The 20,814-nt window shown below is 38.3% G+C and overlaps 2 protein-coding genes across 2 annotated transcripts in view; one reads left to right on the top strand and one right to left on the bottom strand.

The window, feature by feature from the left end:
• Positions 1 to 939: 939 nt before the first annotated feature.
• Positions 940 to 11,723, top strand: LOC307124420 (RING finger protein 122). The gene is made up of 6 exons (XM_079813600.1): positions 940 to 2,229; positions 4,588 to 4,738; positions 5,600 to 5,642; positions 6,318 to 6,359; positions 9,108 to 9,190; positions 10,748 to 11,723. Exons 1-6 carry the CDS (start codon positions 2,205 to 2,207, stop codon positions 10,869 to 10,871), a joined length of 468 nt encoding a protein of 155 aa, XP_079669726.1. The 5' UTR covers positions 940 to 2,204; the 3' UTR covers positions 10,872 to 11,723.
• The window catches only part of pdcd11 (programmed cell death 11), a 35,695-nt gene continuing 26,565 nt past the window's right edge, over positions 11,685 to 20,814 (bottom strand). Inside the window, 10 exon segments of the mRNA XM_079813236.1 lie at positions 11,685 to 11,957; positions 14,407 to 14,572; positions 14,752 to 14,905; positions 17,411 to 17,579; positions 17,799 to 18,049; positions 18,902 to 19,045; positions 19,153 to 19,347; positions 19,726 to 19,891; positions 20,040 to 20,162; positions 20,266 to 20,388. Coding sequence (XP_079669362.1) covers positions 11,786 to 11,957; positions 14,407 to 14,572; positions 14,752 to 14,905; positions 17,411 to 17,579; positions 17,799 to 18,049; positions 18,902 to 19,045; positions 19,153 to 19,347; positions 19,726 to 19,891; positions 20,040 to 20,162; positions 20,266 to 20,388 — 1,663 coding nt within the window. The 3' untranslated portion in view covers positions 11,685 to 11,785.

Raw genomic sequence — 20,814 nt, 5'->3', positions numbered from 1 at the left:
TCATCATTCCACACAGCATGAGGGCCAGATCTACAATCCACATCTGCCAGATGTGGGCCAGATTATCATTCCACATGTGCCGGATGTGGGCTGGATCTGGGCTGACATAATGTTGCTATCTGGGTTTTTATGTCACATATTTCCTGTTATCAATTATGACACAGCTTGATTTGTTGGTCCGTTGGGTCGGATTGCTTTCTCACCTAAACCGAGCCACCCGAGTTGGTTTTCAATCAGGCCAAGACCACCTCGTTCAGGCGATCTCAATGGTGCGGATCTGCGGAAAACGCACCAGGTGTCAAAACAAATGCTCCAAACGAGCCAGGTGTGAAAAAGCCCTTAAGGTGAAATGTATCCTGTGATTTGTTAAGGCTGAAATACGCTACACAACTGCCAGTCTGCAGATTTGAGTTGGTAGAAAATCGTGTAGTGCATGATGGTCACAGACTCCATTTTTTTAGCTTCAAAGTTTGATTCCATCCATTTGGAAGATATCAAACATGCTTGCTATTTTGAGCCGATTTTAGAACACATAGCCTATTGTTCTCATTTCGTCTCCTAGTAACAAGGCAAGCGTTTCTGTGTGCGAGTTTGTAATGACTTGAAAGTGTGTGATCCTCAGTCGTTTAGTGTATGATACAAAGTCGGCGAGTGTACGAAGCAGCATAATGTTCTAAAATCTGTTCAGATTTGAAAAGTCGTGTAGTATATCCCAGGAAATAATCTGGTTAACATGAAACTGAACTGTGCACCACACAGATAAGTCATCAAGATTGCTGAGTGCGACAAACAGAGACACAGAGAGCACATGGTTGTTAGGCAAGCAGCAGCTGTTGTCTCTAGAGCAGAATGGTGTTGTTGGGGGTTGGTCGCCTGAGTCTGTTGTTTCTTTTTCCGCCCTTCCTCTGATTAAAAGCTAGTTATGTTCTCTGCTTGAACATAACAGGCTTTAGTAGGTCAGACAGCAACATGATCTGCATCTTATCTAATGTGCTGCATATACGTGTCACCGCGCTCACTCATGCAATCTGCCCCATTTTTTTCACTCTCACTTGTTTTGTCTGTCACCTTCGGCTGGTTTTCTGCAGCACGGCGCATGCATGTGGCCTTACTTCCTCTAAAATGTTGCAGCCCTCACTTCTTGAAGGAGAGGAGGCCATCCTGTGACTGCAGTCGCGCAGTGAGAGCGTGAGGGATTGGAGGAGGGGAATCGCTCAGGAAGGGAGGGAGGGATTGGAGGACAGAGTTGCGAGGCAAACCAGGATCACATGAGCACAGATCTGTTTACAAACTGAATGTGTGCGGCCAGGAAAGACGCAGGAGCCTTCCTGGAGAATATTACTGGTCAGCCTCACTAGCACACAGATGCTTGTGTTTTGGCCGGGATATTTGTTCAATGAGCTGAGGGACGATTGGTTTTTTTGGTCTACTTTTTTGATGGAAGGATTGAGAGAGCAGATGGTTTTAGGTGGAGAGAAAAAATACTCCCCCACACAGGCGCACACACACACATAAACACTCCAGCGGCTTGAAAAATACTTCATTCTCTAAAGGGCCTGCTCTTCGATAAAGGAATATTCCTCAAACACCGAGGCAGACGTCAGGGAAGGTACAGCTGGAATAATCGACAAGAGACCCAAAGGCATGCCAAAGTCTTTTGCAAGAGGCTTTGAGGGAAGACAAAGACTGTAGATGGAGCCTTGAATCAGATCATCGTATGTTGGTCACATTTCTGCAAGTGCTCACTAAACTGCCAGACGCAGGAATCATCAAGGAATTTGTGAACTTTTGCGTGTGACAACACAAAGAAGATCACATCTGAAGTGCCATTCGGCCACATATGGACTCGTTCTCAAAGGCAAGAAGAATATCAAGGGCACATTATGCTCCCTTTGTCTTTGTAACAAAGCACCTTGTGCATATTCACATCAGCGGAGCCAAAGAGTGATTGAAATCTTTTGTTCTTCGATGCTGGCATCATAAAAGTGGGATGAATGGAGGAATAATTGAACTATAATCCAGACAGCACACCCTGTCATTTGAAGAGCTGGTTTCCTGTCGGACTTACGGGAACAACGCAGGGTGGCAAATTGTGGGGAATAAGTCAAGCTAGAATCTGGTTTTCGGTTGTGTCCTTCAGCCCCCGCATTGCCTGTTCCAGACGAGCAGTGAGTTTGCAGCAGCACTGCTTGGAGTCAGATTACATGCAACCATTCCAATGGTGTAACGGTGAGTGGCCTTTGCGAAAAGTCCAAGCTGAACTTGAGTTTGTTTTTTTTTTCTCTCCCCCCAGCATTAGTCACTGAATTGTTATTGCCGCCGAGGATGTTGAAACCAGTTTGGAGAAGTCACAGGGAACTATTCAGAAAGGTCAAGCGTAGCTGGTCAAAGATTGTGGAAATATTCGTGCTCTGCGTAGACTGTTTCGAACAACCAGCATGCTGTTAGCCTTTTGCTCTTCTGAAAACTGATATGTCTAGAGATTTATTTTTAGATGAAAACATGGATCGACCTGTAAAAAGTCAAATGTTTCAATGACAGTAATGCTCAGTAAGTGGACACATTCTGATTATCGGAAATTGCTCAGATTCTGATTACGTTTACGTCATGTCATGTAAATGCGTCAACTAGATTGTCTAAACCAGATAACGCAAATAAGACAGCTGGCACATTTATGTATTAATAATATTTTTGGGTCATATATATATATGTTTAAGTTTAGGGTCAGTAAGATTTTTAAAATGTTTTTCAAAGAAGTCTTGTGCTCATCTAGGTTGCATTTATTTGATCGAAAATACAGTAAAAGAGTAATAGTGGCAAATATTATTACTTTAAACTGTTTAATGCTGTCAAATCGATTAATCGTGATTAATCGCATCTAACATAAAAGTTTGTTTATATAATATATGTGTGTACATTATATATATGTATATATATATATATTAGGGCTGTCAAAAGATTAATCGCGATTAATCGCATCCAAAATAAAAGTTTGTGTTTACATAATATATGTGTGTGTACTCTGTTAATTATTATTTATATATAAATACACACACATTCATGTATATATTTAAGAAATATTTGCATGTATATACTGTATATACATTTATATAATCTATAATATATATAAATATAAATGTTTTATATATAAAAATAATATTTTTTTCTTAAATATATACATGCTTGTGTGTGTATTTATATATAAATAATAATTATATATATATATGTGTGTGTGTCACATATATAAAGCAAAAAACTAATGTGATGTCCGCACACTGATATAACTGCTCCAATTTATTGCAACGTTTCGATCAACAGGTCTTCGTCAGGCAGAACGTGTCACATATATAAATATTTATGTGTTTGTGTATACATGTACACACACACATTGCTTTCTCAATGTTAAGTGGTCTCTTATTTTTTTCCAGAGCTGTATATATATATATATATATATATATATATATATATATATATATATATATATATATATATATATATATATATATATATATATATATATATATATATATGTGTGTGTGTGTGTGTGTCACATTTATGTATGAATATATATCTATATATATCTATATATATCTATATATATATATAAATATTTATATGTGTGTATATGTATACAGGTATATATATATATATCTATATATATATAAATTCAAACTTTTATGTTAGATTTGACAGCCCTAATTTGAGTATATTTTAAAATGTAATTTATTTGTGATGTAAAGCTGAATTTTCAGCATCATTACTCCAGTCTTCAGTGTCACGTGATCATACAGAAATCATTATAATATGCTAATTATTTCAACCTTGATAATAAAAAGAAATCACCATCAATGTTGAAATAATAGTTGTGCTGCTTAATATATATGGAATGTATGTGTACAGGAAGCTGCTGAGCATGCAAACTCTTCTGAATAAAGGGTTAACAAGAATATGAACCATATTCAGAATATTTTGTGCATCTACAAAAATGTATCATGGTAATGACATTCTTTCAATTCCATATATACAATAAAAAAAAATCATAATCATTCAGTCATAATCATTCATACGAATGATAATAAAAATAACGATTCAACAAAAATGTATTCAGTTGTATTACTGTAGAGAAATGAAGTATTTTGCCTTTGTATATGACAAAACATTGTAATTATGATAATACCTGAGGTCTGTTGACTGTGCAATTTGCACACATTAAGTCTCACTGTACCTTCCCCATCAGAATGACTCAAGCTTACAATAATCTCTGTGGAAGCCCCTTCATTTAAGCACCTTAGATGAATCGTTCCACAGACTCAGACTAAGGGGGATTCTTGCAGACGCTGCGTTAATCTTTAACTCTTACAGTACATTACAACTTACTTAAGTATGAATGGTGTACTCTTATAACACACATATGGCTTCACGAAAGGCCAGATGGTGGTTTGTTGGAGGCAATCCTACAGTGGTTCATATTTGTTTTGTGCGTAGCTAATTTGAAAAATTCCCTTGAAAGTGGGCGTACTGAAGAGCTGCGTCCTTCCTGCTTGTGTGTGATTTAAACTGCTGATTTGAGTGTGTGTTTGTGTGTAGGCTGCCTCTGTGGTCTAGGGCTGCAGCATTCAGACTGTGATATGTCAGAGGAAGACATCTACCGTCTGCCGCTCAACGTGTACGTCATCGTACTGGGCATAGGCATGTTCATCTTCATGCTCAGTGTAATCTTCTGCTGCTATCTGTTCAGGCAAGAGCCCAAAAACACTCACCACACCCGCACAACTGCTGTTACACAAATCAGATGTGTCCTTTGTTGCATTCCGCTCCTGTAAAGACACGTAGAAAGACACAGAATGACATGTCTGGAACTTTATATAGTTTGCATATATATATATATATATATATGGAATTAGTTTTCTGAACATTCAAAAATGTCTTGGTTATGCAGACGTCAAGTAAACATTACATTCTGGGAACGTTACTATTGAATGTGCTCTCACTGCTCTGAACAACTAAAATGTTTCAGAAAAACAAAAAAAAGTTCCATGAATTATGTATAGCCGGGCTAATGTACACTGATAACTTTGAACAAACATTCTATTAACATTACTGGAAGTTGGCGTTTTTGTTTATCATTTGAGAACCTTGTCAGAAGTTCTGAGAGTGTTCACTGTCAGCTAATCACACACACACACACACACACACACACACACACACACACACACACACACACACACACACACACACACACACACACACACACACACACACACACACACACACACACACACACACACACACACACACACACATATTTAATGAATAAAAACAAATGAGAAATATATAAATAATACATTATTAGAGACATTCAGACTTTAAGATGACAAAGTAGGCTATACATTAAAAAATATTAGTATCAATTAGTTTATACAGTATATTACGTAGAAGAAATCTTATATGCATATGAGAGTTTGACAGAGGAAATGCTGCAGGAAAATAATTCACACAATCACAACACCTCTCTTTGCACCACCCACAGCAGTTTTTGCAGTTGAACTCAGGAAGTGTAGAAGTGTTGTTTCATTTTTATTTTCTGTTCTCTTAACAGGTTGAAACAGCAAGGCACAAGGGAGCAGTACAGCTACAATGAGGTGGGCCAAAAACAATACAGTTAGCTATAAATATAGCATAGTCTTTGCAAGAGTCTCGATGAAATCCAATCTAACAGATGACCTTCATGCTATAGCATGCAAGCATGACAGAACACAAGAAAGATGTGATATTTTCCATGAATATGTAACAACACAAGTCATTTTGATATTTTTTTTAAATGGTGAAAGAAGGCTTACCTTATAATGTTGGTCACGCTTCTCTGAATTTATGTCAGATAATAATTAATCTAAAGTATGTAATGGGTCTCACAACAAAAAAAAAGTGGCTTGAAGACTCCAAAGTGCACCGTATAGCTATTCATAGAGTAAAGAGAAACACTAGCAGACTAAACACATTATTCGATATAAAAAGCACACTTCTCAATTCGTTACAGTGGCCTTTTCCTGGTAGATGAAATATGTAACGTTTTTCTTATTAAAATACTTTATTCTATCCCTATGTACATGCAAGTACGTCATGTAAGTTAATTTTCTCGAATATTTCTTGTGTCGTTATGGAAAATTCGCCCCTGCGATCTGTATTATTCCTACGCATCGACGGTGACTCGACCAATGGCGTGAGCTTTGTTCGGGAAGCCGCAGGAATCACGTGTAGCTTCGAGTGATTTAACATTAAAAACAACACATTGTCATTTTCTTTATTTTCTCTTAAAGGTGGTGTTGAAAGGCGCAGGAAAGAAGCTGAGCCTACTGGGAGTAAGTTTCTTAAGCTCTCTGTAAAAGTACATTTGCATTTGAATCCCATGCGTGACTGTTTAAAACCATAGACTGTAAAAAAAAAAATGGTTTAAACTAGCGCTCTAACATTTGTACGACGTCAGTTCACACCATAATGTTTTAAAGGGGAAGTGTCACAGACAATTGCCGGGACAATCATAAATTCTGCATATGGCATGGCCATGTCTTGGGGGGTGGGGATCCATTTTCCAAACCGTGTTTTTGTCTTACCCTATATGGTACACTTATAATAAGTGTTTATATTGGGACTATTTCAGACCAGACTGGTAGGAACCGCTGCGGAGGAGGAGCACAGTCCCTGCGTGACTCGCCATAGATATAAACAGAGCGAAGTAGCTCCGGCTGCAATCTTCTTCTCCAAGACGCATGCAGTTCTGTTTATTAACCGCTAGAGCAAAAAGTCACGCAGCTTTAAATAATTAAAGGATTAAAAGGTATTTAAAGGGTAACTTCAGTGATTTAGCATTTCGCTTTGTATCAGAAGAAACATGGTAGTATATTCGAATTATGGTACTTTCCCCCCCTCCTATCCTCCTGAGACGAGAGAATTATGCATTTTATTTCTGGAAAGAATCCTCCGATGACAGAAATATCGTCATTTTGCGTCATCTGAGGATTTTTGGCCTGAGGATATGCATGGGCAACCATTGTATGTGACAAGACCCACCAACTTTTTACGATCAGTGATATTGGACCCACTCACTTTTATCGTCTCTAACATTCAGCACATGTCTGTTTACCTATCCCTAATCGATAAACACTTATTATTAAACACTAATATTTTCTTAATTTTTATTGAAAATAAATGCCTTTCCGATCTGATATGTGATGGGAAAACGGAGAAGATTGAGTTCGGCGAAAGCCGGACTCGAACCGCAGGTCGATTTGTGTCAAAACTAGATGCCGTGCGCCTTACCCCTACACTACTGCCGCTCTCAATTATATGGCGATTTCCGTAATTTTGTCTTTACGAACTATATGTTTAGCAAGTTAAGCGGTATATTTGCACTTAATGTAATTGGCATCTACTCCAGTAAATAATTTCTGAGGACCCACCCACTTTTTTTTTGCTTCCGACGCCCATGAGGATATGACTAGCTAGTTCTGCAAGTTTTCAACCCGCCCACAGGGGAGGGATCTCACTCACAGAATGTAAATGCGCACGACCGCTGCCGCTCGGCTCGGGCATTCATAACGGAGCGATACGGAGCAAAGTGAGTGTTTCAACTTTTCAATGAAATATGAAAGTTCAGCTTCCACATGCGATCTGATAATGCGCCAGACTGGACACGCGCCGAGAATGACAGCCGCGCTTACCTCAGCTCTGCTCAGCTCTTCTCTCATGATGAATGAAATCTGACTCCTGCTGCGTCTGTGACGTGACTTTCGTTCGGCTCACTCACACTTTATTGAAAAGACACATTCAGTTTTTAATTGTAGTATCTATTTTCTAAACGAACTAAATGAATTTATTACTATGAATATCAAAATGATGTTGGGGGCGGTGCCGCGGAGGGCAAGTGAACCAATAGCCGTGGCTTTGGGAGTGGCCTCGTAAGACAGCGAAGCAAGTGCATTCTGGGAGTTGTTGTCTTTCATCCACATGACTTTTCTCAGTCTAGAAGGCACCAGAATCAAAAATAATTTCACATTTATACTACATAAATGACACATTTTAAATACACATTCATCTTCCCAGCGCTGAAGTGACCCTTTAAAGGAATAAAGAAGAAATAAAGAGTGATAAAAGAAGATCTATTTCTAATTGTAGCCTATATAGTTGTGAAGTACATTTAAATATTTATAATATTTCATTAAAAAAATATGCATTTACTCTTGTTTGTATGTTGACATATGTCTAATATGTCAAACATGTAAAAAAGTTTTTTGTCACTTCACATTCAGTTATGAATGACATCAACATTAAATTATAGCATATTTTCAATTCAAAAAGTTGAGTAGTTTGCATCACTCTGTGACTGTGGGTTGTTAAACATCTATGGTAAAACGGTTGTCAACAAATATTTAGCTAGCTATATCTCATCACACACGCACTCTTTCACTGTAAAAACTCTTTTTAACTGTCTGTCATCCTAACAACAAACTGCGTAATGGAGAGAAGCATTAAGAAATAGTGGGGGTTATGGTGCCTATGGTATCTACGGCCCTGGCATAGAGTTTTACAAACTTACTTCTTTAGTCAAATGTAATGGAATTAGCTGAAAACTTATTCAAGGCTTATATATCAAAGTATGTGACAAAGTTCAGTATCCTGTTTATTACATCAGTAGAATGTCACTGTTGGCAGCGCTTCTTGAGAATAACTATTTATGAACGCAGGTGTCAGAATCAAAGATAGTTCAGCATTTCAGATCTCCCACATAGTGCATTAAAAATTCCTTCACAAGTGAGGCTCAATTAGGTTATGATGTGCTCATTTGATTAGTAAAAAACCTTTCTTGATTATGCAAATAGGTTTTCTGGTCCTCTCAACCACCTGGTGAACTGCATTATGGGAGCCCAGGCGTGATTTTCAGTAGAGTAGAACTCCAGCCCCGACATCACGCCATACATAGGACGTGTGATTGAAGCCAAAAACAAAGGGAAAATGTTGGAAAGGCTACAGCCAGCATTCCTGAAGCACACTGCTATAGTGTGTGTGTAAAAGAAAGGGACGCTAACATGGTTTTATCTTTTGTGTCACAGCAGCCCTGTGCCGTGTGTCTGGAGGAATTCAAGACCAGAGACGAGCTGGCCGTGTGCCCGTGTTCACACACCTTCCACAAGAAGTGAGTTCCACTGTAACAAGTGTTTACTTAACAGGAGAAGTCACATTTACTCGTGCCAAGGCCTGCTTGGAATACAGAGTCAGCAGAATTACCCAGAAAACTCATCAGTTACAGTTTTACACATCGCCTGCCTTGCACATTTATTTTAATGACATCATTAAAATAAAATGTGAAGTTTTCTTGCTTCAATCTCTCAATTTGAGGTCACTTAATGTTAGAGCGCTCCTAATAAACAAGTCTTTTTTTTTAAATGGGAAAATGGACCCAAAATATTGATGACATCGACACCTAATATATCCAGGAAACACAATCACGGTTTCCACAAAAATATTAAACAGCACAACTTCAACATTGATACGTTTCTTGAGCATCAAATCATCATATTAGAATGATTCCTGAAGGATCATGAAGACTGGAGTAATGATGCTGAAGATTCACAGAAAATCATTACATTTAAATGATAAAGTAGAAAACGATTTACTATTATAATTGAACAATATTAAGGTTTGTACTATATTTTTGGATTAAATAAAAGCATAAAAGGCTTCTTTGACTTTTAATTAAAAAAAAGTGTTTTATGCCAAGTCCCTTTACACTCTCCTACATAGAAGTAAATAAATAAAACAAATATTAATAAAAATCAATATAATGCAATGCAATTGAAATGTAAAAAACAAAAACAAATGAACGCTTATAATATCCATCAGTCCTAAAGACATTTAAAGGGATAGTTTTATTTGCCCATGATTTACTCTCCCTCCAAGTCATCCTAGGTGTATATGACATTCTTCTTTCAGACGAATAAAATCAGAGTTATATTAAAAATGTCCTGGCTCTTCCAAACTTTATAATGGCCGTTTTCTGTTTTGGAGTCCATAAAAGTGCATCTATCCATCATATAACTGCTCCACACGGCTCCGGGGGGTTAATAAAAGCCTTCTGAAGCGAAGCCATGCATTTGTGTAAGAAAAATATCCATATTTAAAACTTTGCAAACTGTTATCTGCAAGTTCTGCTGTCGTACGTGCGTTCACTAGAGACTGGCGTTCCAGCGGATGACGTAGGACGGTCCGGTGAGAATATGCTAGTTCTCGCGAGAACCACCAAGTTTTGTTTTACTCTATCCTCTGCGCTTCTGTGTTCGTCACCGGAACTTACTGGGTCCTATGTAGCCCAAGAGTCTTTGGTGACGTGGATTATTATGTTACTGTTGATCATCTGTCCATCATCCTATAAAGCCCACCCTGACAATTTGATTGGTCCAAACAGCTCCACAACGGATCAAGTTCAGACTGAACTTCCCGACCCTTTTTTTTTTTTGTTTCATCTGAAAGAAGAAAGTCATATACACTAGGATGACTTGAGGGAGGGTAAATCATGGGTGAACTATCTCTTTAAGCATCACTTTTACTATTGATCACATTTTTGACCCCTAAATAAACTTCAAGAAACAGCCTAGCATAGTGGTGGCAATTTTTGCATGGGCAAGTAAAATGCAAAAGTGCAAAAACCTAGTTTGCCCGTACTTTTAAAGAAAGCTTTCCTTGTAACTTGCAGGTGCCTGCTGAAATGGTTAGAGATCCGCAGCGTCTGCCCGATGTGCAATAAACCCATCATGCGTATACAGAACGCCGACGCCCCACGAGGAGCCGAGGTGCTGCAAGACCCAGAGGAGGTGTGACCCCAGAAACTGTACGGCCCACGGCCAGATTAACACCCTCCAGTTCTGCGATTGTTGGAACAAATCACGTGACCTGCTAAGGCTCTCCAAAGCCATCTATATGCACCGCCACAGCGGACGCGGAGAACGCCAGAAACCAGGACGACAACGTTCAGCCTCCACTAGTGATTCAGTACCATATTGCCAGTAGCCAAACATAAGAATAATCTCCTATATATCGTGCCACAATATTCTTTTAATTAGTATCGTGCCGAGGTTCTAAAGTGAGAGACACACCGTGCATGCTGGGAAACGGACGTCAAAACCATGAGAGGTAAATATCAAAGGAGTTTGCCTTGGGGAATCCAACCGGGAAACAAAAGAAAACATTAAACGTCGGCAATTACACTTTTACCGTTGATGAACGGCCGTATATATGTGACAGTAGGGTGTAGGTGTAGTGCACTGTCTGACTGGTACTACAGGTCTTCATAAAGATCCTGCGTAGTCCTTACAGAAATATTCAATATATAATCAGTAACCAGCAGTTCTTCTCCATTTATCGTGTTCATTGCTTGAATTGTTCCTTTTACTTGTTATTTTGTATTGTTTGTTTTTGAATAAAATGTTTTTGTGGTTAACCTTCCTTTAAAAAATGGTGGCTACAGATTTCTGGAGCTTTTCTTTTATATTTTTATTGCAAAACTCTATTACATCAATACTTCTTTTTCAATCATGATTTAATTAACGAGGGAAAAAGTGTCTATTTCATAGGACAGGAGATGCAAGTTTAGGAAACGCACTCAAATGCACCTCCAGAAATATGGTGTACAAGGACAAACAGAAGCAGATTAATAAAAAAAAATTGATTGGAAGAAGAGATTCTGTCCTCCAATATTCTATTAATCTTAATCCAAATGTAAAAATCGATGGTTCTAGCTGGCGGCTTCAGCTCCTTTCGACTCCACGTATTCAACAGCTTTCTGTTTGACCGCCTGGATGGTCTCAGGTGTGCCGTTTGTCTTCTCGTACTCCAGGTAACGCTTGAAGAAGAACTTGATCTTCTTCACCGACACGCTTAGGTGAATCACACGGTCAAAAAGCTCCCTGGGGGAGAACAGGAAAATGTTTTCAAATATGTGTTGTGCCAAACAGAAGAAATCTGAATTGAGATCAGAATTTACAAGATTTAAAGATTCTGTTCCACTCTACATATAATATCAAAAGTCAAAAATATATATAAAAAAATAAACAATAAAAAGTAAATAAAATAAATAAGATAAATAGAATAAACTTAAAGGATTAGTTCACTTTCAAATAAACTTTTGCTTCTAATTTACTCACCCCCTTGTCATCCAAGATATCCATGTCTTTCTGTCTTCAGTCGAAAAGAAATGAAGATTTTTGATGAAAAGATTTCAGGATATTTCTCCATATAATGGAAGTCAATAGACCCCATACGGTTCAAGGTCCAAATGAGAGGTTCAGTACAGCTTCAAAAGGGCTTTAAACCACATCAAACGCTACCAGACAATCAATAAGGGTCTTATCTAGCGAAACGATCGGTCATTTTTTTAAAAATAAATAAAGTTTAAGTATTAGAAGCACAAATGCTCGCCTTGATCTGTTCAGTGATGCGTGCTCGTGATGTCACGTAAAACGCATGTATGTTGAAAAGGTCACGCTAGACGCAGGTGGAAGTACTGAGACAGTGTTTACAAATGAGTGGAAGGAGGACCGTATCCACATATTCAAACGTCTTTGCGCCTGCGTCTAGCGTGACCTTTTCAACGTAATTGTGTTTTACGTGACGTCACGAGCGCGCATCACTGAACAGATCAAGGCGAGCATTTGTGCTTATAAAACTTAAACTTTATTTATTTAAAAAAAAAAGACCAATCGTTTCGCTAGATAAGACCCTTATTGATCATCAGGTACCGTTTGATGTGGTTTAAAGCCCTTTTGAAGCTGTACTGAACCTCTCATTTGGACCTTGAACCGTATGGGGTCTATTGACTTCCATTATATGGAGAAATATCCTGAAATCTTTTCATCAAAAATCTTCATTTCTTTTCGACTGAAGACAGAAAGACATGGATATATTGGATGACAAGGGGGTGAGAAAATTAGAAGCAAAAGTTTATTTGAAAGTGAACTAATCCTTTAAATTAATGCAATGTAAAATAAAAAGTAAATAAAAAAATAAAATAATATAATACAGAATATGTAAAACAAATCAAAATAAATAAATGCAAGTTTCAAAATGTAAAATAAAAAAAATACAGAATAACATTTAAAACAAAAATCTAAAATTAATGAATGCATATAATTAGGGATGGAACGGTATGCAAATTTCACATCACGATTATAGTGACCCAACTTAAGATTCTATTCTGTGGCATTTCCTTCCTTATAATGACCATCGTCAATAGCAACGCATCATAAGGCACATCGCACACTCGTTTCATTCAAATGCAACTTGCGTCTCTGTTTTTGATTGTATTGAAAATGAAATCAGAAGACTTTACTATTAATACTACTATAACTTCTTGTGATCATCTCTGGACGATTGTTTTGTACACTGTACAAAATACATTTATACACGGGTAAGATTTAAAACATTAACCTCAATTCAATATGTCCCCGTAATTATTTATGTGGTAAAGAAAATCTGTGTAATTAGTGTACAATGTCTTGTCTGAACTTGTTAGTTCGTCTTAGGCTCAAAGCCACTTGCTGTGAACTTTTCTTCGTGGAAGCTTCACGTTATTATTTCCAAGACGTAGTTTTAGTTGAGATCAAAGTCCACTTCCCTTGCGTTCGCAGATAAGCGTTTCCACCTATTGCAGCGACTTTCTTCTGGCATGTTCTGCAGACAGGGTGACTACACTCGATTAAGTTTCCCTCAGGACTTTTGTAAAAGGTAAAATATGACCACACCTCAGATTTGGTGCTTTTACAAGGCTGAAAAATCTCCTGAGCGCTGTCACTGCCTTCTGCCATTTCTTCTCATTCAAAAAACAACGTCACGCGCTGCGCCTTCACCCGACTTACCGTGATATACAAAAATCGTGATAATCAAACACGATTTTAATGATAATTAAATTTTAAACAATATTAGTAACTGTCAGTACATTTTATTGTGGTTTATCGTGAGACCGGTAATCGTTCCATCCCTACATATAATGCAATGTAAATTAAAAAATAAAATATAAATAAGGAATACAATTTAAAACAAAATCAAAATTAATAATGCAACAGTTTTAACTTTAGCATAACTGATCAACTATAAGCTTCGTTAAAATAAGTCCACCAACATTAATTATTATTTTTTACAATATTGAGAACCATTACGGCCAATATGAGAGATTATTTTTAACTTCCAAATAAGTAATTTTTTTCAAACAAAAGCAAAAACCAATAATGGAATAGGTTGATTTGGTTACAAGGGATCTGATTAAAAGTGTTTCAAAATTCATAATATGAACTATATGAAGTACAATTCTTACAGAGGTCATTTTTACTCTGACTAGTATCACCCTACAGCCGTGCTCACCTCACTTCCTTCTGAGAGCCATGCTTCACCATCAGGTCTATGAAGACGGACCACAGGTCTGTGCGTTTGGGGTAGGTACTCAGGACCTTGTCAAGCATGGATTTGCCTCTCTCAGTATTCCCATATTGAAACTCCAACCGGGCAAATTTGGCAATCAGGTCCACATCTGGAAAGGCAGTGAGGAAAACAATGCATGAGCTGCTAACGGACAACCTGGAGGGTCTGGATATCATTTAAATAGCTTTTTCAGATTCATGATCATGAATGAAGCTACACACAGTTCCCACAGAGTACTCATGCATGTATAAATGTGGGAAATAAGTATGTAATGTAGATGACACTCACGTTCTTTACTGGACAGGCTCTGCAGCGCCCTCTGTAGGAGGACATTTGCATCGTCGCTCTGACGCTGTCGTAGCAGGAAGGTGCCGTAACTCAGATATACAGCTTTCTCCTGTTTGAAGCGTTTCACCATGCTTTTATAAAGACTCTCAGCCTCCTAAACACACAAAACTCAAAAAGTTTAATAGAGTTTCAACTTTGACGTAACTGACTGACCAACAATACACCTTGGGATACATAATATAATGGTACACAATACACGGTCTCTGAAGTGTCAGCAGAGACCGTGTCAACTAGACTCTCCCCAGTGGAAGTCTCCTTCACTTCCCTTCCCATCTATACAGATAAAAACACATATGCACACAGACGTATTCAAACACGCTTGCCTGTAGGCTGAACACAATGCTTGCTCGCCGTTTTCACGGATTCGCCTTTTTAGGGGTTTGCGCAGGGATAATGATGGTGTAGTTTCAAAACGATTTCAAACCTATTTTATGGTTTGCGTTCTCCGGCCACCAAAAGCTGTTGCCGTGCCGATGGGTTTTGGAACACATTGGGGATTTTCTGTTTTTAATTGAAGATGGTGTTGTTTAAAGCTGCACTATGTAACTTTTCTGTCCACTAGAGGTTGCCTATTCAAAACAAAGGCGTAGTTTGATGATGCCACGTTTGAGCGCAGAATCTTGGCACATGTGGTCTTCACCTCACAGCCGGTGGAAAAGAATCGGGATAGGACTCGGGCAGAAATCATGCTCATGGATGAGATTATTAACGTTACTGTAGTATGAAGCAGAGCTGGACCGAGTGTTGTGGAGCTGGGCAAGGCCGCTGGAGCGGTAGTTAATGAGAAGAGTGGCGGGACTTTTATTATGACAAGTCGCCGGCACCACTTCCGCTTTTCCGGTCATGAGTATGAGGTAACGCAGCTCTGATTATCATATTAGATATATCTGAGTGTGATGAAAATTATGTTATGATGTTGTGCATTCGCTCGGCGGCTGCTATGACACTTGTTGCACACTGCAGTATAAAACCAGTGGTAACGCAGATATGACGCAATCGACAGGCGACTCCATCACATGCCCCGGTTCCTTGGTTAAAATAGCAATTTTCTCACGATTTACAAATAGTTGGAAACATTTGGGATATTGCAAGTACTCAACTGAACAAAATGTATAACACTGGCCTAGTGGTTTTGGGATATTTTACTGAATTTGTTTTACATAGTACACCTTTAAATAGCACCAAATTAAATGCCTAATCAGCTTTTACAACAGAAATTAAATTCAAAAACTAAATTTCCTATCATCACTGTAAAGCTGCTTTGAAGCAATCTGTGTTGCAAAAAGCACTATATAAATGAAGGTGACTTGACAAACTTTTTTTACATGATTGAGAACTGATATGGCCAAAATAATTACTTATTTTTAATTTCCTAAGAAATAAACACTTTGCAATGTACAGCATGGAATACCATATGGCTTTGTTCTGATGGCTTGTAGCATGCGTTTATCACGTTTTAGCTTTTTACATTTTTTATAAATCAATGTATAAATAGAAAAGAAGATACATTTTTCATTGTTTATACCACAGTTAACATATTTACACTACCATTCAAAGGTTCAGGGTTGGTAAGATTTTTTTAAATGGTTTTTGAAACAAGGCTGCATTTATTTGATAAAACATACAGTTAAAAAAAAAAGTGACATTACCATTTTCTATTTTAATACATTTAAAAATGTACTGTATTCCTGTGATGCAAAGCTTAATTTTTAGCATCATTACTCCAGACTTCAGTGTCACATGACTCGGTTTCCTTTGTTTTTATTATCAATGTTGAAAACAGTTGTGGTTAATATTTTTTGTATTCTCTGAATTAGTCTCAGAAAGTTCAATTTCATCATTTACTTTACATAGAAATTCGTTGGCAAGACTATAATTGTCTTGGGGGTTGCACAGACTAGACGACTTTTGCTCTGCCATGACGCTTTAAGCTTGACGTCGACTAGTCGCTGGCCTATAGAGGATAAGCCAGTTAAAATGAGAAAACAGCTTCTTGTACACGCAAGTTAATCGCCGTTCTAAACTAATGCGTGCTGTATTGTAATGCACACACATAGCTCACACATCACACCGATATTGCACGCGCAGCACAGACTCATTCAGGAGCGCAGACATGTATTGTGTCAACACTGTTCTGTGATTTATCAATAAAATAGCTTTGAAACTTAAAAATTCTAGCCTATATTTCTTAACTAAAACTCACAACTTCCCCATTAGTAGAAAGACGCTACCAGGTGGAATTAATTCACACGCAATCGCTCTCTAATGCATTCATAATGTAATCTTTATTGTGCTACTTTATTTGTATCTGATTCAGAACGAGCAGAAATCTGTGAGAAATATAACGACCCAAAGACAAAAGAACTAATTTAAAAAAGCTGTTATGTAGGAGGAGCAATAACCTTTTGGGCAGTGCTGTCATATGCCAATAGCTGTCCCGTGCACAAGAAAACAAGTTTGAACTTTAGTAAACCTTTAAATGGCCGTGTAAGTGGCTGTGAATTTTGGTCATGTCTCCCACGACCCACCACTACAAAGATTACATCAGCGCATCTCAACTAACAACCAATCGGATCACGTCACCGGACATAATACTCACTTTAATCTTGTCCGACTTGGCATAAATGTCGGCTAGCTGCTGGTACACAGGAAGAGGTTCACAGTATTGGATGGCCCGTTCAAAGATTTTCTGCAAACTGTCTTGTGTCCCGTACATGTTCTCCAGATTCAGCATGGCCACCCACACGTTCAGCTTCTCCTGTTCCTCTCTAAACACACAAACAAACTGATTAATAGCTGTCAAATTTTCATTTGGATGTTTTTCCAAAACATTTATGCTAAAAGGGGGGCAGAGCAACACGCCAATAATCCCTGAATTAAAAGCGTGATTTCTTTGCGACTACAGTCTAAGTGGAACTACAGTTCAAACAGGTTTCCTGTAGCAGCACATGGGTTGTACATATTTAATGACTACTAAAGTCTTTCACCTGAAGGAGATGGTTTTGAGGGCTCTCTCGGCGACGGCACGCGCCTGCTCGATCTCTGTGGCCTGCAGATGGAAAGCCATGTACTGCAGCCAGAGGAGGGAGCTGTCCGGAGACGACAGGAGCAGACGCTCAAACGCCGTTGTGCTGTCTGGTCGTACAGATGTGTCCATAAGTTCCGCCTCCAGCTTGCTGAGCTGCTGCTCCGCATTCTGCTGATCCTGCTTGAGCTCCTTACGGGACTTTTTCACTGCCTGCAAACACACAGTAAATGGTTCCTCTTTCTGTCCACAAAATTATTTTTCAAAGTTGGTTGTAAATAAAACAAAGATTATTGGAGCGAGTTTAACAAGAAAATACTTTTTCAGTTTTTCTACTTCAAAATTTAACGTTTGGTTCTATGTGTTTCTTGACGTTTTGTAATTGTTTGTGAAATTTACTAGTAATTTTTGAGTGAAAATTGTTTCAAAGTAAATCCTTCACCAATTTTTTCCCCGTGTGCACCTTTCATTTCACCCCGAGTATCTTCGCATTTCTTCACAAAACTTTTGAGTAGGTCCAAGAAACTGGGTCTTTCGGAAAACGTCTGCGTCTCCCTGAGAAAAGTTCTGTTTGTTCGTAAAAATGTTGCGCCCCCTGAGAAACGTTCTGTTCATTTGCTAAATTTTTGTATCTCCTTGAGAAAAAAAAATTTCAGAAAAAAAATTGCGTTCACTCGAGAAACTTTGCATGTCGCAAAACTTTTGCATTACCCTGTGAAACATTTCTGCTTTGCGTCTACTGAGAAACTTTGCATTCGTTTTTATAATTTTGCGTCCATCAAGAAACGTTGCGTTCGTTTGTAGAATTTTGGGTCCCCTGAGAAACTTTGCATTCAGTTGCAAAATGTTCCCATACCTCCAAGAACCTTTTGTTATGGAAATAATAAACGATGGAAGTAAAAACTATATTTCAGTGCTTCAGTGAATGTCTCGGTAAATGCAATAGCATTGAAATGTAATTTTTCCCTTCCATCTCATATTTTTGTCCATCCCCATGTCCCTTTGGGGGCTCCGTACAATAGTTTACACGGGAGCAATTTGGTTTTGATGTATGTGTGAGTTCACCTTGCTCTTGACTTCCTGCTCATCCTCACTGGATTCATGGGTGTCGTCTACTGCGGCAAAAGGTGTTAAAGTGCACAGTGTTGATTGCCATGGGAAGCCAAATGTCACCTGCAGCCGTTTTGGTTCTGTTTTCTCCTCTTTACCCTAAACATTCGGACAACAGTTGGGTTACATATCAGAGAGGACATTTTACACCTATATTTACACCTAAATAATCAATCATATTGATCTAAAAAGAGAAGATGTGTCACCTTTACTTGGCCACACTTTTTATTCGATGTAGTTTCTTCCTTCTCTCTGAAATACACATCTACCCCACTGTCACTGTCCTCGGATTTCTTTTTCTTCTTCTTCATCTTCTTCTCCTCTTTTGAGGTTTGCTCTTCTGTGCATCCTTTATCTTTTTTCGTTTTTAACTTCTTTCTAATGTTCTCATCGTCTTGTTGCTACAGGGATAAAAGCACAAGGTCAAATCCATCCTCTTCAAAACTAACAGACACACACACACACACACACACACACACACACACACACACACACACACACACACACACACACACACACACACACACACACACACACACACACACACACACACACACACACACACACACACACACACACACACACACACACACACACACACACACACACACACACACACACACACACACACACACACACACACACACACACACACACACACACACACACACACACACACACACACACACACACACACACACACACACACACACACACACACACACACACACACACACACACACACACACACACACACACACACACACACACACACTTACTTGGCTCTCAGAGAGAGTTCGTTTCCTCTTGGCATCTTCGTCATATTTGGCTTTCTTCTCCCCCGTCAGACGCAGTGGTACATCAAGGGATTCTGGAAGTAGATCTGGTTTCCCAGTGTCCTCTGACAGCAGCGACAGGTTCACGTGGCTGTTCTCGGTGTTCACGCTGAAATTTTAAATTCATTTATATGAAAAATATGAAAACGAAGCACAAATAAAGTAGGTTATTTTTCATTGTTGGTCTTTGAGCATCCCAATTTTTTTCTGTATAAATAAGGGTAGGTTAGGACTCCATGTGAAGTGAGAAACATTACCTGAGAACCTTGGCTGTCACCAGTGTACTCGGGGCAATGTGTTCGAAAAAAGCTTTTGGGTCTTTCATGAAGTATTTTGTAGCGTGTTGTAACCAAACTCTTCCAGAGATGGCACTCGATAACCTTTTTATAAAAAAAATATAAATATAAATATAAAATAATTTCAATTAAACTCAGGAGACTAGAATGGCTTCATTAAAAATATGTGCATCAAAAGACACTTTACCTCACAAAAATGCCTTTATCGTTAATAGACGTCACATATCCTCTGATAATCTGGCCCTCTTTTATATCGGAAATTGACTTAATGTCTGGGTCTGTAACTTTCTTTTGATGGTCCTTATACATCCTGCAGAAAGGGAGGAATGAATTAATTAAAAGTAATTAAAAATAAACAAATAAATTATTAAATTAGACAAACCTAAACTTTAACTCATCTAACACAAAGCAAACCTAAAGTCAGCTTAAGACTTCTTTGTAAATGGAAATGGTTCGTCAGATGTCTACATGAGAACAGAATGCTTTGATGAATAATTCGTTTCAAATGACTTGAAGGCCAAAAAATACAAGCCAAAAAAATAAAATAAAACCGGATGGCTATCACTTGCACAATTACACACATGTACGCCGGATGTTCTCAATATTCTGAGAAGAAAGCCACAGATGATATGGGTCAAAGACCGACATAGACCACCCATTTCTTACTTCATGCTGATGCTGCTGGTTTCTCAGGATAGAAAGAGCACAAATCTAAAATGTTTACTTATAACGTTCA

This window comes from Gobio gobio (genome assembly GCF_949357685.1).
Source record: "Gobio gobio genome assembly, chromosome: 3".
Lineage (NCBI taxonomy): Eukaryota > Metazoa > Chordata > Actinopteri > Cypriniformes > Gobionidae > Gobio > Gobio gobio.
This window is presented reverse-complemented; position numbering and strand designations above follow the sequence as displayed.